The sequence below is a fragment of the Anopheles cruzii genome, chromosome 2, assembly GCF_943734635.1.
Source record: "Anopheles cruzii chromosome 2, idAnoCruzAS_RS32_06, whole genome shotgun sequence".
In the NCBI taxonomy this organism is placed as follows: Eukaryota; Metazoa; Arthropoda; class Insecta; order Diptera; family Culicidae; genus Anopheles; species Anopheles cruzii.
In genome coordinates this window covers 39,230,278-39,249,015 of record NC_069144.1, presented here as the reverse complement: position 1 = coordinate 39,249,015, position 18,738 = coordinate 39,230,278, and the positions used below count along the sequence as shown (strand labels likewise).

General features: G+C 46.2%; 1 protein-coding gene across 1 annotated transcript in view; it reads left to right on the top strand.

Moving 5' to 3' along the window:
- LOC128268717 (calcium uniporter protein, mitochondrial) overlaps positions 1-18,738 on the top strand; it is a 92,161-nt gene that overhangs the window by 66,938 nt on the left and 6,485 nt on the right. Inside the window, exon 3 of the mRNA XM_053005912.1 lies at positions 16,494-16,722. Coding sequence (XP_052861872.1) covers positions 16,494-16,722 — 229 coding nt within the window. The remainder of the gene's footprint in view (positions 1-16,493; positions 16,723-18,738) is intronic.

Below are 18,738 nucleotides of genomic sequence, written 5' to 3'. Positions count from 1 at the left end.
CTTATTTGGCTCCAAAAACTCCTGTCCTTCGGAGCCAAGGGCAAGACCAATAAAAACCGCGCGGTTTCAAGAACCCAAACGCCTGCTTCTGGGCTTTGGTGACGTCCCGAGCTGAGCCATAAAATATCTCCAACAGCCGGCTGTTGATGGTCGATGCAAAACACCGCATTCGGCTTTAAGATGTTTTTTTGCTCACTTGGGCTGGAAGATATTATTCCACACCGGATATAAGTTCGCTCCGACCCGGACACCGGCATCCTTTTCGGGGCGTTGATTTATAGACAATTTGTCGTCCAACGCTTTTGGGTGCCCTTGAACATTGTACTGCTCTGGGTGCTTCCCAGGAAGAAAGGAAGGAAAATCGATAGGACATCTCCAAAGGAGCTCTTGAAGTTTTCCGGAACGGTGACCCCGAGTGGAATACTGCGGCCGGATTAAACTGGCGGACGAACGTTTTGGTTTAGAGACTAGAACCAGTAACGATGTCGTCACACTGATGTTTAATGATCGAACGATCTTTTGAAGATCAATACAAGGAGAAACCGGAATCGTCAACTTACACAGAAGTGCGTTTTAATGCTTCTCCCGGTCGAACGCGCCTTTCTGGAGCCAATAAAGAGTCCTTACACTGAGGTCCTTGCTGTGAAGAGCACTTGTTCCGTTCACTGACGGTCGGAAAATGCTTCACCACCGACACACACATACACACCACCACCACCACGTCTTGCAATGCAACAGTTCTTTCACGACACGCGACAAACACTCAGACAGACAGTTTTCAACCACATCGTCAGCATCCCCGCATTAGCGAACACCCAGAATTCCCAGAGTCCAAAGGATGCGATTGCGCCACTCCCGGCCACGGAAACCGAAAGCACGGCAACAGAACACGCTGGCGTAAAAGCTGCTTCCCCGAGAGGGGTTTGCGATCGCGAAGTTTGTCGACTAGAGCCCGGCCCGACGAAGGCGACGCACACGCGGTACCCGGAGAACCGATCGGATCGAATAGTAAACATATACTAAACCCGCGCATCGAAACCGACGGCCTCAGGTGCTCCGGTGCGCGGACGAAGACGCGACGGTTTGGGCCGCGAAAGCGCCGTCCCCGTCACGGAAGAGGAGTCCGTCTTCCGCGAGTGGCGCTTTTTCCCCTTTAAACGCTCACACTCTGCCTCTCGGTCTCGCTTGTTCGTGCCCACACGCTTTGTAGCTAGTGTCTTCTGTTACTTCTCACCGCGCTTAGTCTTTCTGCAGAGCGATCGTGCACCGGCGATCGGCGCACGTAGCTTAGCTTAATTGATCAGTATAACTCACAGTTATTATTTTTGTCTTTTTGACTAATATTATCACATGTTTTTGAATACATGTGATTGATAAATATTTTTTACTTCCTCTTGTTGGTTCTTATTTGGTTCAGTTTATACATCTTACAGCATCATCATTCTTTCTGCCTTTGTTTTTTTATTGTCTTTACTTGTTAAGTTGTTTTGTTCAGTTTCTCTTGCTATTTCAAATAGTTTACATTAAAAAACCTTTTTCTTGGGTGTTGTATTCAACATCTCAACAATAGGTGTTGCATCTATTACACCATATTTATTTTATTTTGATTATTCAAGTAATTTTGCTAATTAATAAACTAATTATGATTTGGTCTTCGTGGCGTAGCGTTTTCGGCCGTTCACTACTGCAACGGCACGATCTCTCTGCAACGCCGATACCAGCCTCACGGCACTTGTCATGAAGAGTGGTTCCATGGTGAACGAAGCTGCCAAGCAAAAACGGCATTCGCGCGCATTCGGAAGGAGTGCTGATTGCATTAAACGCCGTTTCTTCTGCACCGTCGTCCGTGCGTGTGCAACGGAACCACCGGGCCCAACCGGTGGTAGGATAATGCCTACATTAGATCATTCGCAGCGTGTGCGATGTGGATCAGTTGTGTCGAGGGAGGATCAAACAAATTTGTGTGTTTGCTCTATAATTTTTCTTCCTTTCGCTCTGCTTCTCTCTCGCGCCCACTTCCACATCGATCTTCTTCCTGAGCCATCGATGAGTGATGTGTTGTGGCCGTTGCAAGTGTGCACACGAGAAATGCAGATCTACTGCAACCGATTAGGCGATTCCCTGTGGCCCCGATCAGGTTTGTTGCGTTTTGAGGTTTGTTGGTGCTGCTGGCCTGGCGCAGCGGGCTAGACGATCGGCGCGAACGGGGCCAACTATCGTGGCACCGAGTTGTATAATGTTTTATTGACTTGTAAATGATCTGCTCTATCAGTGATCGGTTTCGTTTTTTGGACAGACACGCGCCAGGGAGAAAGCCACTAAAAGGGCGTACGGCGTGCCTATTTACTTTTACGTTATGTTCTCCTGTGCCTGATCTACGTTTTTGTAATTGGAAATAATTATTAAAGTACAATAAAATCTTTTTTTCAATGTTTGTACTTTTGAGCTTTGGGAGCTTTTTTAAATTTGGCATAACTTAATCTGTGTTTGTGATAAAGTGGTTGTTTCTTTTTTGTATCTCATGTATTAGTACCCTCTCAATACATGAGCCATTCGGGGAATAAAAAATCAAATTCGTGGCCAACCTTCGTGGACCTTCGTGTGCAGACGGCCGACGATCCGAGCGAAGGCACTCGACCGTTAATCTTTTAATGTTAGTTCATAGATAACTATGATCATCCCTCATCTATCGAGCCATTTCTCTCCCCCTGTTTTAATGTACACCCCCCGAGCCGTCTAATCCTCCGACGATTATCAGCTCTTTGTGCAGCGCACCCGTAGTCGTAACGACGATAATGGCAGAAAAACTCATCATTTTCTACTCTGGTACCGAAATCGTGCAATTTTTGTGTGCAATTTTTGCAAAACGGTCCACTCTCCTTTCGTGCCCAAGAAAGTGAGCTCATGAATAGCGCACATACTTAATGCTGGCCGATCTTTCTCGAGAGGCACGAGATGATCCTCTCCCTCGCGAGGCGCCCGGCGAAAATGAGGTTTTCGTTCGTTTGCTGGTTTTAAGGGCCAGTGCAAATTATACTGCCTTTGCCTGTTCCTATTTGCCGATCAGCTGGCAACATCGGCGAAGGCAACACTTTTCGACAGGCTCAGACAGGGCATTTTATTATGTTGTGTTTTTTTTCTAAATATTTTATTGCCATGCTCCGCTTCCGGACTTTCGGTAATAACACAGCGCGGAGCTCACGCGGGCGAGTAATTTGTCGCGGCATACGTGCGCTACGAATGTGTACATTTGAATACGATTATGTTCACACTCGCATCTAGGCCGCGCCCGGGGGGGGGAGCAATGCCGGGGCCACTGCTCCCCCTTACACATCGCAAATGCGCATGAAAGCGCATCTCGTCTCATCGCCAATGAGCAGGGATGAGTCGGTCCTTTCACCCGTCAAGCTAGTAATTTTCAATTCGATGCTCTAGCGACAATATGTATATGCTCTTCGTTCCGTGGGCTCGGCGAGAGTAGTAACCCGGTGGTGGCGGCGCCATGAACCATCAACGGCGTCTTCTCTCTTGCTAGCCCTTTTTATGCCACTCAGTACCTGTAAGCTAAACGCACATTAGCGAAAGTCAATCAGTGATGGCAAATTTACACAAAATTTGTTGCTGGCTAGCTGACGTCTGCCGTGGCCGGTCAACAGTGAGTGGGGTCTGGAGGGCCTCAATTAGCCGGTTGAGTGGTTGGCCCTCGCCGAACGGCTGAGAAAAGCTGAAAGACGACAGAACCCGTTTCTAAGGCCAACACTGACAAGAGCTTAGTGCTAACGCTGGATCGTACCACGTTTGGTTGTGGTCGTCGAGTAACAAGCGCCTGTAAAAATGCAGAGAATCATAAACCATGTAAGATATTTTCTTACATTTGATTCCTTGTGGCAAATTTCATTAATTAAATTGAACATTCAGACCATTGAGCAGAGAGATTATAATTTTTTTAAACTCTAAATGGATTTTCCAGGGCTATATGTATAAAGTGGTGTTTCACTCGTGCATAATCCCATGTTTAAGGAGATCTGGGAAGGAATATCTCAGACAACATTTCAATCGAATCGATTCGTCAAGTTTATAAATGAAACACGTTGTAATAAAAAAATAATTCAAACAGGTTTTTGGCCAAACACTCAACAAGAATTGAAGAAAGTCGATTTGAAGAAAGGCTGAAAAACTGTTACTGCTTATAAAAATTTTATTCATTCGTTGTGGTAACTGTGGTGCCTTAGAAGGGTCTTACTTTGAGGGTGAAATGATTGCAATCGATAGAAAAAAGGCTCAGCAGATATCAGACTCAAAACGGTCTTGAATACTTTGAAGAACGTCTGTAGACTGTTTTGCATTTTATTATTTGATATTTTTATCAAATGAACAAAAATGAATGTTTCGCCATTTTAATAAATGGCAAAAAATGTATGAAAGTATCTTACTATTAAGATGGACGCCAAAAAAAGAACTTCACAAAATTTGTTGATTGCTTTTCTGATGGATGACTACCAAAGTATCACAAAAGTTGTACCTTTCGTTTAGTTTCAATATTGATATTATGAAGTCCGCTAGATAAGACAGAGAAATTGCTCAGTTTCTACACCTTAAAAGTAATAAGAACGATTAATCTTAATTAACCGCGCAACGTCTTGCGAAGATGAAGAAAGAGCTGAAAGTGGTTTCTACAGCATAACTGAATTTAAGCAGGACTCTTTCAACATTACCCGCTCTCTTCGCCATCAACAATGTTCTCCACACCTCGATCCCTCAAACCAGTAAAATGAGCGCAGCACTGCCCAAGAAGGACATCGCTTACGGGGGCCCTCCGAACGCCGGTGGTCAGAAGGTGGATGGTGCGCCGCATTGTGGCCAGATTTACAGGGTGGAGAAAATTAAGAAATTTGTCCACCCATCAACAGATTCACGAAACGTGTCCCGGTTCGTGCGCAGGAATTCTTCGCACGTCAATAATTCGCCCAAGCCGGTTAGTTCGCCAACAAGTACCGACGAAAGGGTAGCCCATCGTCGGTCGCCCTTGGGCCGCAACTTTGTCAATCGGTGTGTTGGTGGTTTTCTTCTACCAGTGCGCAAGTAATCCATCAACGGGACGGGTGTGAGGTCTCTTGCAAAAACGTCAGAACGCTGGCCGGAACCACTAGACGCAACTCATTGCCGATTTCCAGCGGCATCCGGCGAACCGTCGGTTACTGTTTTTGTTGAGAAGTTCCTAATTAGTTCCTTCGGCGGTGCTGCTGTTGATGAAAGTTTTTCGTCTTCTGTCTCCGCCGGCCAGGACTCTGGTACGTCGTTCAGATACAGATGTTGGCCAACGCCTTAAACGGTTTCACTTCGAAGCTGAGCGATACTGCGCGTCCGAGCTAGCTGCCGGGCTTTAAACGGTGTTAACGGAAGCTGCACAATAGAAGTAAACAGAAAAACGGAAAACCACTTCGAAAACAAAGTTGGAGACGGTTGCCGCCGCGAGTTTCCAGGGAACTGTCGTTTGATGCGACATTGGACGCCGCGGGAAGAATTTTAAATCGCTTTTCGCAAACAGTTCCCCGGATGCTATGTAACTAATTAATTAAAACATAAACAGTAAATGCTTTAAGCAAAACAAATCTACGCGATAACGTTTTAATAGAAATGCGACATTTCATGTTACTGTTATTATCCTTTTTTCTCATTGATAACAATAATGAAGTTGTTTATTTATAAAATGGCACAAAGTGTTTCAAAAGGATGTTACAGTTTGACGTGATTGACAAAAACAACACTTTTCTGCTTACAGCTCAACGGTCCATGTAATTTTTTACACTACTAACTAGTAACCAAAGGGGACCTTCCGAGCAACCCATAATTAGCGGTCGTCCTTCGTCCTCAACAAGGTTCAACCACTTGAAAACAGCAAAAGCAGGCTTATTATCAACCGGATACACCTCGATCGTCTGGATTGTGTAGCAAATCTGTACCATCATCCTGTTGAACGACATCACTGTGGGGCTGCCGCCCTTCGATTGCTTTTTCTGAGTTCACATTTTCTTCGTTCCTCTTGGACTGCTTAAGGACGCCATTCAGCTTAAAGTGGGTCGATTTTCCGGCTGGCGTCCAGTCAGCAAGCTTCTCGTACTGCTTCAGTAATCGATTATAACCTTTGGTCGTCGAGATGGTAGGTTGCTTGGGAGCAGTAAACACCCGGCGGCGGAAGCAAAACGACCCGGGAAATCCGCCCCTGAGTCAGCATGTTCCGTGTGTTTCCGGAACAAAGGCAGGATTTCCGCTTCTGTGTTCGATCCTACCGTAAAAGGGAAAAAAAGGTTTCCGTGTAAAAAAGACTGTGATTGCCAATTAAGGGTGTGAATCGAAGAGTCCAAGAAATTCTCCACTAAAGCCCATAATCGTTGAATAAATTAACAAACTAATCAACTTAAGGACCAATAAAATTCAATAATGCTTTCATTTGGGCAGAAAGTAAGCCCATCGCCCGTATACGGCGCACCATGACAATTAGCTTTAATGGGCCGAAACTTTTCGACCAAGGTGTCGCTTCGGACGAGTTTCCTTTTCTCTCGAACTACACTGCCACTGTCGGCACTGTCGTCGAGATGTCGGCCTCACATCGGTTGCTGCAAATGACAGATAAATTAGAAACTCCTTATACAAAACTTGCCGCTGGTCCTCTCGGAGCGGCCATTCTGTGGCCCAGTTGTCTCGACTGTTTCGGAGGTTTCCCATTTAAGTTGTTTCGTCCGCTTAATTATGGGCGACCGAGAGCTCTAACTAGTGTCATACTTTGCGAGTTAACCAGAATGGGACCTCACTTTGGACCCACTCTGGTCTTCCACGGGATGGTTCTGCTCTGACAGGAGCAATTCAAGTCTCGGCAACAAGACAACCACGCCGGATGGTAACCTCGTGTTTGCTTGTCAACGAAGTTTTCTGTTGATTTAGAGCTTGCGGTGAAGATAGAGTACCACCAGCAGCGGCTCTTGTGACCGGACAAGACAAGTGCCCATCGGTGAAGTCCTCCAATGTGCCTGGATTTGATCTATTTTCTACGAGGCCCCTTACTGGCTCTTTGATGCACTTTTCTGCACATTCCCACGTGGTGCACGATGATTATGGCAAGGTCCTGCTGGCCCTTTTTGACGTTTGCTTTCGGTACAAAGGCCCGAGCCGGGGGACTAACGCCAAATGAGTAGCCGTTTTTCATCCTTAAAGTGCACGCCGACGACGAAAGGGTTGCTCTCCTGATCGAGTCCTACAACAAATAGGATTCCACGCGGGTTAGGTCACAGGACTATCAAGGAAACAAATGGAAACGGCAAAAAATGACACCAACAAAAGGCGAACTTCAACTAGCGCACCCCGTCGATTCCCCGTCTTCGGCGAGGATTTACTTTTGCCCACGGAAGCAGTTCCCGCCCGGAAGCGTGTCCTTTTCAACGGCTTTCTCCGGGGATTTCTATTCCCCCGTTGGGGAGGGCTCACACCGATGTTCTTCCTGTCTTTTTGCCGACGCTCGCTGGAGGCGAAGGGCTATTTTCCGCCCTGTTCCTTGGAAACAAGATGGAAAGATGGTGCCGCGAGGCTCACTAAAACTCATTCACCTGACGATAGCCCTCGAATCCGAAGGCCCGAGGCACTCGGAAACGGCCATTTGTTGCGCGAAACGGTCTGCGACTAGCGGAGCGGTTCCGGATCGATTCAACTTGGTTCTTCTGGCATTGTCTGCTTTCTGGATTACGTTCATACTTAACTTTTTTTTTTCTAGATCAAATACTTTCGAGCAAAACTTCGCTTGGATTGTTTCAGAATGTTCCGACACTAAAAGCATTCTTCGTGAGTAACGCTGCGCTTTTCAGCGAAATTTTATATTTGTACAGTTCTTCTTGCTAGAAGCCAACTTTTTTACACACAAATAAGCAATTATGAGCCACGGCGCAGGTTTGCACGTTCGAAACTTGGGCGTGCATGTTTGGCGCACAAAGTTGAATGAATAATCTCAGCGCCAGCGAGACCGGTGCAGTGCAGCGCGAAAAGCATGCACCGTAATTAATAGGTCATTTCGTAATTATTCAGAACACATCGCTCCACGGCAACCGGTTGTTGTTGTTCAACGAATCGGGTGTCGAGTACGATTCCAATTACAGGGTGCTTCGTGCGTGGCAATACCGTGCGGGATTCGTGTACTATTTCGGAGAAGAAGCGAAAAACACGGCGTAGAATCAATACACTCAGAACATCCGATTGTAGAGTTGCTGCAGGGTTCATTTATTGGCACACGATCTCTCTCTCTCTCTTTCGTTCCCGTTTTTTTGTATTGCCTCTGGACATTGTGGAAGGTGTTATACGAATATTATTACAAGATGATTGCACGTTGACTTCGAGCAGGACACGTGTCTGATTACTGGGTCGATGGTGAAAATTTAATGCAAATTAAATTTGCCTTTCAATATTGAACTAATTTTTGGTAGCTAACGAAAAGGACGATCAAACAGAATTGTAGCAGTATAATTATTATACTCTTCTTTGGACGATAACAGGATAAATCAATAATCATAAATTATGTAAGGTTGCTTTAAACGTTTTAAAGTATTTTTAGCGATTGAACACAGATTATGACGAACTAATCGCTGGAACACTAACGATTTGCGTAATACCGGACCCCCGTTTATTATCCTTTCTTTTGTTCTCATGCTATGCTTTTGGTGTGACGTTTAGGGACCAACGGTTTTGGGGCGAAACCCACCACGCAAGCATAGGCGAAAATTGTGTCCCGATAAATTGAACACAATCAACGACATGATTTTGTGTCACGCTACGGAGCGCCATGATTATTACGGGTTGAACTTGCCCTGAAGTCCACTTAATGACATGTTTATAGAATCAAATTTATCACCCCTCACTAATGATGCGATGCGATGATATGGAATATGTATCCTCATTACGCAGCCGCTTTTGAAATGGAGACTTGAAATTAGTGCTTCATCGATCGGGGACACAACACAGATGATTTAGTGTGCACTATGTTTTGAAACTATTCCATTATTCGGTCATCATGGTGTCATCATCGCGGTTAGAACGTTTTTCTCCTAGGGTAATTTTTACTTGTAAGCTGTCTTGCCTTAGCGCGATGGCCAGATTAAGTAACGTTTGTAACATTCCAAGGTGGCTTAATATTAGTCGCACCAAGACTTCAAGTCTTGTCACACGTCTCTCTCGGTTGCAAATGACAATAAATCTTTTCCGTACCATGCTTGCCCGACCCGACAGCACGGGTTTAGAAAATCCGTCAACAAAACCACAACAAAGCTCTTTGCAAGCGGGGAAAAATCTCCACTTCGATGTTCCCATCTGGTGCAGCAAAAGTGCGCTTTAGGACTTGCACCACATGCGATCCTTATCCGCCCTAAAGAAGGGTCTCAGAAACCGGAGCAGGGCACAAAAAGGATAAACAGCAGTACAGAAGAAGGATGAAAAATGTCTTCCAGTAACTCCTCCGTCTGACTGTTGTAATCCCTCTAAACCACCGAACGTTTCGAGCTGTGCCGCCTTCCGGAAGCCAAATCCGGTTCCATCCGAGAAAGTTACTTCGGGAAATGGATCAAGGTGGTAAACAGATAAATTGGGCAACCGACAAGTTAAGAATCTTGGCCAAATGGCCATGCTTTTAGAATCGGTCACCATTGGTTGCGGCATCCACTTTCGAAAAGTGCACAACTTATAAGTACATCAACTTAATGGCTTCCAAGAAAAGAGACTCAAGAGTGGCTGGTAAAGCTTCATTAAAACTAGCTGAGCTTCTTGTAGTTTTATTTAGGAGTGTGATGAAAATTCGCTGACTAAAATTTGACGAACTTGAGATATTTTTTGTCAACAATCCGAACGTCGCAACTTCAACAACATTTTTTGCTTCATAGAATCCACTCTAAGTCCCATGAAGATTCAGATTTCAGGACCTTCATAAATGACTTAATCTTAAATGATATCAAAAACCGCTTTCCTTTGCCAAATCCGTCCTTCTAACATACTCGACAGCTTTTGCCAGCATTAGAGCCAACTACTTGACGGCTAAACTATTTGCTTTGTCAGCCAATCCTCTCTTGAACATTTGCTCACATCCGAGTGGAAGCAGCAAGCATTCCTCGGTCTGATGTTGAGTGCAGAAAAAAAAACGGAAGATAAAACGGTATTTTCCAATAGTGCAAAGCGGGTGCTGCCGGGTGATTAGTACAGAGCCCCACGGTCTAGGGAGAACCAGTGGCCATCCTCCGGTCCGTTGCATGGCGTGAAGCCACCCGTTGGGGGGTCCCGTTTGTTCTAGACTATTGGTCAGCTCGGCAGCCTGTGTGGATGGTTCTGGTCGAAGGGATCTCTGGTGCTGGCGAAACAGTTAGCCCTCCGTAATAGGAAACGAATTGGATCGGCCAGTTTAGTGGTGTGTTGGCGGTGCAACCACCTGCGGTTTTCGCCGCAGTCTTCATGATGCGGAATGCACTCGTGATAATCGTGTATCATCTAGGGCCTCTGTTCCGTTCCTTCGGCCTCACTGCATCGAGATACTTTGGTTTGTTTTAGAACATTCTTTTTGGGCAAGCGATTTGGAATTTCATTAAAATCTCAACAATCGCTTGTTGCAAGGGGAAGATAGTCTTGCATCGGCAAAGCACACGCTCGCTCGACACCGATCTGTTTAAGGGCTGTCTGGATTCCGCTCAGATTTGCATAGTTTTCCTTCGTTGGCAACCATCGCGACGAACTTGATGCGCGAACTTTTCCAACTCAGAACTTCGGCGCTTTGGTATTTGCACCTGAAGCCCGGCTTGTAGGAAAACTGATGCACTTTCTAAGAACCATTAGTTGTGTTCTGTGCAATAAGCTACCTCCTAACAAACCGAGGTTTATGAAGCTCCGCATAGATAAGATGGTTTCACAGAATGCTGGTTTATACTGGCTTCGCTCAACATTGGAAGACTTCATTTCGAAGGGCTTATCTGCTCCCAGCAAAACGGCGGTGTTTTTGGGGTAGAATGTTAAAATGTAGCAAACATTCTATTCCTTGAAAATATCTTTGGCAGGAGCGCATAGCATTTCTTCTGGCTTAACAGGATGCTCGTTTGATGTGGCTGTCTTTGATGAACCTCAAAGTATTTCGAGAATTTGGCCCATTTCTCGAACGAATCCGAACGCAATCAATGCTTCCTATCTGGCCGTCACATTCCTGGCTCAGCCTTCAGTTCATCGCTCCAACGATGAATGATCGCCATTTGTTGTAACATACCCCAAGTCTAGCCCCTGCGGATAGGAAGCGAATCCCCAATCACTCGATAATATCTGCATCAAACCCGGCGCCAGTCGCGTTATCGCTGCCACGGAACTGCAGCAAGAAATGGAAGAAAACTGGAAGCTTTTGTGTATGCTTATGCTGGTGTGCTCTCCGCCATGCTCGATGCACATCTCGTTCACCACCCCGTTTTGTTACGACCCAAACATCAAATAAACACACACACCCCAGTGCCCCACTGCGAAATGCGCTCTCCGATTAGTCTCCACGGTGCAAGGCGCCTTTCTGCTGTCCCGTTGCGAACGGGGGGGGCGGCTGTTTATTGAGGTTTTCGGGGTGTCTCAGACAACGGGGCGCCCTTGAAGTAGGGTCTAGCGTTGTGCGAAACCCCCTCTACCCACACCGGCCGCACTGACGAAGTGCATAGTACTGGAACAGCCGGCCATGGGGTTTAATGGTTTAATTGATGCACGCTTGCTGCAGTGCGCGAGCGAGCGTTCGGTGGATCATTTTCCATCCAGTTACCAAGATCGATTTTCGTGCCGAGCAAGTCAGAAGAGTCCTACCGGCAATTTCACTTGCTCCTCGCACCAAACGCCGTTTATTTAGTCAACGGAGCCGCGGGCCATCGAGGCGCCTCCGATCGTGGACGCCCGTTTTCGGTGGAGCGACGAATTGAGTCATTAGTGGGAAAAGACGGTAATTTCCACTCGGTGGAAGGGCCCCGTTTGGGGATATCGATTTTCCTTTGCCTGGAGGCGGCCTCGGGCTGATAAGCGAGGACGCTAAATATTGAACCGCGCGTTGTTTCGCGCTGCCAAACTAAGCCCCTTTCCCGGCGTTGACGACGACTGGCGGCGGATATTTGCTGTTGTTAATGTAATTATCGCCATTATGTCACGTTCAGGGAGCAGAAAAATATTAATTAAAACGTGTCGAAATAGAGACAGATCGGTTGTTTTTTCGGTCAATTATGCTATCGATATTCATTCAATTTGTTTCACCAAATCGTTGATGGTTTGCGGCTATCCATTAATAAGTTGATGATGTTCAATCACGAACGGAGGTAGCACACTTTTTGCATACATTAAAAGGGTTCAAAAAACGCACATTCACGGAAAGAATAAGAATCAAACCAATGAGAATGCTAATTTGGAAAAGGAATCAAACATAAACCATAGAAACCTGCCCGAATGATTGGAAACGCAAGAAATGAAAGCAACTTTGTCCCAAATTATGTTCATATCAATAGAACATCATAAATATTCGTAGTTGCATGAAATTTATTTCATTTATTTATTACAAAACACAGTCAACGGATAACTAACACGACTTAATTAGAACTAATAGCGCAACTAATCACATTAATCAGGAACGAACGCAGAAGCTGCTAACCAACATGAAGATACATGAACAAAGGAGGTTTTTTTGCTATTTGAATAAGGAGTGGCATGTTTTGTATTGTTCTTCTATTTCGTTACATTCAGCAGAACTCGTGGCAGCATTAATATATTTAAGTTGTAGCATCCAGGGTAGTTCTTTGATTGATTGCTATGTCAATTACTATGATCGTTGTCAATTTATTAGCACTATACATAATTTTTGAATAATAATGTTTTTATTCGTGTTTGTCGATCTTTAGTCAAGTGCAGCCCAAACTGATTTAATGATTATACAAATGAAATTAAAGTATCTGTGTGGCCGAGTGAATAGTAACACATTTCCGTAATGGGGCGGACACTGTTTCTTATAAATGTTTCTTATCGATCACGTAATCGTGTGGACTAATATGGTAGGCTAATATGTTTTAACTTCCATTATTGTTTTAAAAACATTCAATAGTATCTTTTATAAAACAAGGGACAGAGTCGTATTTTCGCAAAGTCGTAAATAAAACTACGATGAGTTTTGGTAATGGTTCTTTCCTTGGAATCCATCCCAAACCCTTCACATTGCAGTCAACCAAACGGCAGCACCACGTTCAGCGGCGTATGGTTTGTTGGCTTTAATTAAAACGATAAGGACGTCATGCGATGGGCAAATACATATTCCGCGCATCCTGCTCGCCTGTAACAATTTCATTAAATTCGAAAGCACTCTAACTCAAGCCTCCGCTAGGTCGAAGCTGCTCGCTTCTTGTCTAGGGCTTTCTAATTCCAAACCTACCAGACTCCACCAGATGCGCTACGCTCCTGTCGATATTAATATGTTCGTCTAATGCTGCCAAACGCCAGAGAGCAACCAGACATGTCCTACACGACACACGGGCGTCGGCGGCTTGTGAATGCTGAGAGACACCAACCGTTACCGCGGAGCGGAGCAGAGGGAGGCAGTTGTCGGTGCTTTACTTTCTCGCTAGTTTTCCCTTTTCCGAACCGCGCTCCGATGCAGTGGGATTGGTTTGTGTGAAAGGTGTTGGAGTTGTTGCCTCCCGGCAGTGTCCGCAGCCTTACGACGTGTGTTCGTGTCACAACATAACCACGGCGGCATCCACCGGAAAACATGACACGAAGGAAGTGTCTGCGCCCGCGCGCCCCACTTTATGCTGCCAACTGTAATTCCTTCCAGCCCAGTTGAGCCCGCTCATATCGAAGGCTCATATGTTTCGCCGCGGTGGGGAAGAAAAAGAACACCACCACCTCTTTAATCGGCAGCTCAGATGTGCCAGAAGCTGAGAGGCCCAACGCCCGCCACCGTACCCGTTGTCGACGGTGATGTTTTACACGATAGCCCTCCGAAGCACCCATCTGGTCGATGGTTGGCTAATTTTTTATGCTTTAACACCTGGAGCACCAGACGCTCCGGCGTTCGTTTCGTTTCGCCCTGTTTTGTGCTTGCTGCGTATTTTCTCTGCAGCACATTCTCGACGGCCGTGCTCCAGTTGGCAGCCCGAAGGAAGCTCCGGCGGAAAACGAAACGAAATTATCATAAAAAACCCAAGAGTTGGGCTGAATTTTAACACCATGCTTAGGTGGAGGCGTTTTAATTGATTTTCCATCATCCGAAGGCGGCCCGGCTCGTTGGCTGGATGTGGAAAACACAATTAAAAACTCCCTACGAGCCGTGTTCTTGACTGGTCCCAGCCCAGCCACCCAGTTGAACCCAAACGTTTCGCAATTACACAACAAGTTTCGTGATTTATTGACGAATTTTAATCACCTTCCCGTCTGCTGATTAATTGCTAGTGGAACTGGCCGTGTTCCTAGATTGTCGTCGTTGGTGTGTTTTAAAAGGTCCTGTTTTGCTAGGGAAGCTCTGGGTCCTCAGGTTTGTCGCGACATCATTGAAAGTCTAGCAAATTTATGTCCAGCCACTCCGGTACTTACCGGTTGACCTCTGCTGGTAGAGGACGAACTTTTTCTGGAACTTCCCTGAAAATACCGGAACCGCACCGACACGCGACACGTTTTCCTTTGCGACGGACTACCACCACCAGAAAATATGGTTTCCTTCGCCAGGTCATTGCTTTTCCGGGGGAAAGCCTGTAACCCAGCGGACCGGCAGTCGGATGCGAAAGAGACGGAAATAAAAGCTATCGGGTCTGTCGGGCCGAAAGTTTTTATCCTTGCGCCTTCGGCCGCGTCCACTCCGGAAAGGGATCCCACTCGGAGGCCCCGGGGGCCTAATCATGCGAATAGCCACGTGATTAGATCGCCTGATAATAGAGGAAATAAAAGCGCCACAACGTTAAAAGCCGATCTCCGGGGTTTTCCGAAGGCCGACCGGACCCATTGGTGCACGGTGCACGGTGGCCACTGTCCGGCCAGAATGAGGTACGTTCCTTTTTTCTCGCTGGGCCCATGTTGAATGTTTTAGAAGCTGAAAGCAACAACAAAAAACCCCGAAACGTCCGAAAACCGAAGCTCGACCCTTGTCGGCGACATTGTTTGACGCGGCCACTGGCCACATTCTTCAGGTGCTTCCTTTTTGCTGTATTTGGAAGTGACACAAGCGGGCCGCAAAAAGGAAGAAACGGTTCCAAAATATAGTATACAAGAAAGTTGCCCTCAGGCCGCGGCAGCAGCAGCAGCGGTTGGGTCGCCCGAAAGACGGTTGCTGCTGTCACGCAATGTAAAGCCGGCAAACGCCCCGGGTCATGGTTCCGCTTTTATGGTTCCACTTTCAAGTGTTTTCTTGAAGAGAAGCGTAGAACGAGAATGGTTCATTTCGGGACCTTACAACATCGGTTGTTATGTTTCTATGTATGGGGGTCTTTAAGAATGGTCAGGATTTAGCAAAGAATGTGCTAAAACGTGCGAAGGAAATTGTCAAACTATATCATTAAACTCATTTACTGAAATTTAGTTTTCCGTGCCCGTGCTCTATGAATATAAATGTCTCTTTTTGCACACAGTCGGCAGTGAGTCATAGCGAAAATTTTGTGCCATTTGGTTCAAGAAAATCAAATCAAATCTTGCCCAAGTTTGGTGGGGAAAATTCTGCCCGCCAGCTAGAGAAGCTTCACTTCTGGTAACAAACCCAAAACTTTACAACATTGCTCCGGAACGATAAAAGAACCCGGACCCGACTTTCTCCCGCCACCGCCATATGCACCGACCATTAACCAAATTAAACTAGACTAATGTTTTTTTTTTGCGGGAAAAGTGTTATACTCTATTGCCTCCCCTGCTAACTTCTTTGCTCCACGCTGCAATCGTTGCGTTGCGGTATGGACCTTTCTTTTGTGAACTTTTTACTCCTTGGCGACTCAGGATTTTCGGCTTTTTGTGTGAACATGTTCGGTGAATTTAATTTTACCTTCGTTTTCCGATTTTCTTTGCCCGCTGGCAGGTACGTGCTTTTCCTTGCGGTACGTGCCGGTCGTCTGATAATTCTTATTACGGTGTGATATGATTGCTCAAAGGTGGTCTGCTATGGCCGTTGAATATGGTTTCATGGATAATGAAGGGCTTTGAGCAAAGTTCAATTTTTTCTGTGCTTCTTTTTCAGTTTTGTGTCATTCCATTACGTTTCTATTTTTAATTTTCCATTTTGCGGCATTTCCAGGAAACTATTTCTATTTTATAATTGTTTTATTCATAATTCATGATTTCGTATTTGTTTCCTGTTTATCTTTTCGTTTCATCGTCTTTCTGATTAGGTTTTCCAAGACTAATTAGGATAATGATTTTAAACTAATTGTTGTGACGCATGACATTTCGACTAAATATTTCTAACCACAATTTGGAACCTTCCGTATGCTTGTCCTTCGCAGATGTGACCGTCCGGTACTACCGCGGACTGCCCCATGTCACCGTGCCACTGCCATCGCGAAGCGAACGCTGCCAGTTCACGCTCCGACCGGTCACGCACTCCGTCGGCGACTTTCTCGAGATGCTCAAGAAGGAGGACCGCGGTATCGACCGGGCGGCAATACTGAACCGCGACGGTGTCCGGATAGCGGCCGCCTGCTCCATCGAGAACCTGATGGATGACGAATTCTGGTAAGTCCGCGTGTGCCGTGTGCCACACTCTCGCTGGAGCAATACGGCTTCCGGTTACAACGTGTCTAGGTACGGTTTACGATTCGTGACCGCCACGCATTAGCATAAACGGCGCACCTCGAACGGTGCCTTCTAACTGCATATTCGATTTCCGACAAACGCGAGAAAGCTTTTCATTGATTAAATTCCTTCCCGTCGTAGTACGGTAAGAAAACGTAGAGGACGAAACGAATCGAAAGTAATGGGTTGGCCTTTTACGGACGGAAAACAAATCGCTATCGGCAAACCTGCATCTTTAAGAAACGCTGCGACCGTCAAGACACGGCATCCCTACTCGAGTGGCCGGAAACTTCCAAGTCATCCGGGGATTCAACAACTTTCTCGACGTGTCCTAGACAAGCGGTTGAGGAAGGTTTGCGGTTATAAGCGAACAACTTTACCCGAAGGCTGCGCATCAAAAGACCGGAAAGGATTTAAAATGAAATTACATAACTTTCATCACTTCGCTGGCTTCTGCAGTCAACCGCAGAAGGTGGTGATTAATGAGCCAGCTAAGCGAAACGGATGTTTCCGGGCCACGATGCACAAGGAATCGAATGGATAGTTCAGGAAATGAGATAATTTGTCAAAGATCACTTCGAATATTCAACGTCTTCCAATGAAATGTTCATGCAGCCCGCTATGTTGTCGAACTGAGAAAACCGCACTGAACAGTTGTTTGTGGTAACTATTGGCTTTTGAACTAAGTTACAGTTCGGTAGCGATTTAACCACCTCATAAACCCTTCATTGGCCTTTCCACAGATGTACCGCACAATTATAGCAGTGTCCTTCGAAGCGCATACTAAATCTCTGAGAGCTTCCGAGGTCCGAGCATGTGGTCCGAAAACCCCTAACAGCGATTGAACCGAACGGGGATTGTGTTTAATACCACAAACCGTGTATGCTCGAGATAACGTTTGTTTGTCCGGTCACTTCCAGACTAAGGATAATCCCCCAAAATGCCACAGGGAAGCCATGCATCCTAACCTCAAACGTTATCGGCATGATATTGGTAACGCTATCTGAACGGTTATCAAAACCGATCGATTGCCCAAAGTACAGTTTATCACACACCACGAAACAGCGGCCTGATGTGGCGATGGCGGATCTCATGGGTCAGCTGATATACGCCAAATATGTTCCTTTGCCATATGGTAACTTCCTCACGGCTAATTCTTCGTCCAAGCTGTCGCAGAGCCACACGGTTCGGCAGCAAAAACAAATATTCTCTCGAGATGATGCTTCGCTTCGGTTGCTGCGATCGAATTAACGAAGCACCTTCAACGCTCCACTCGGTTTCGACGGAAACGGACAAAAAAGTACGATACGACGCAAATATCTTTCATCCTCCGAAACGGAAATCGTTTCAATGGGTAAAGCCAATCCTAGGTTCACTATCTTAAAAACTAACAAAAAATCGATATCGATTTGGGGTTTTGCGTGGGTCGAGCATCGTGAAGTTTCCCGGTGAAAACCTTTATCCCAGCCGATCGATCGACCCGTCCGCCCGATCCGGTACACCGTCAATTGTCTAATTTTTGCCACACCCGGGCCCGGGGTTCGCCTGGTCGCCCGGGAGTGAAAGATTCAAAATCAGATTGGTTTTCTGATTGGTACCGCGTGACGTGCCGGCAGTGGCTTTTGGCTGCTGTCCTCACAGCCGTCGGCTGTATTATAAGATATTAATCCTCCAACCCAAACAGCTCGCCGTGGGTTTCTTCGAGGATAGTGGAAAACCTCGGATGGGCCCACTGCTAGGGGTCACGGGCAAAGAGAACCAGGTTGTTTTTTTTTTCGAGCCAGCCGAACGGACAACAATCGCCATCGCCAAAGGTGCGCAGCGGCCGTGGTTCGGATCGGAATGTTGTGTTTGGATTTTCCCAATTTTCCAGCTCCATCTTCGAGCGCCATTCTCACAACCTTTCTTATCGGGTGCATTCGATCGACGGGAGGAAAATTAGTTTCTTTGCCCCGG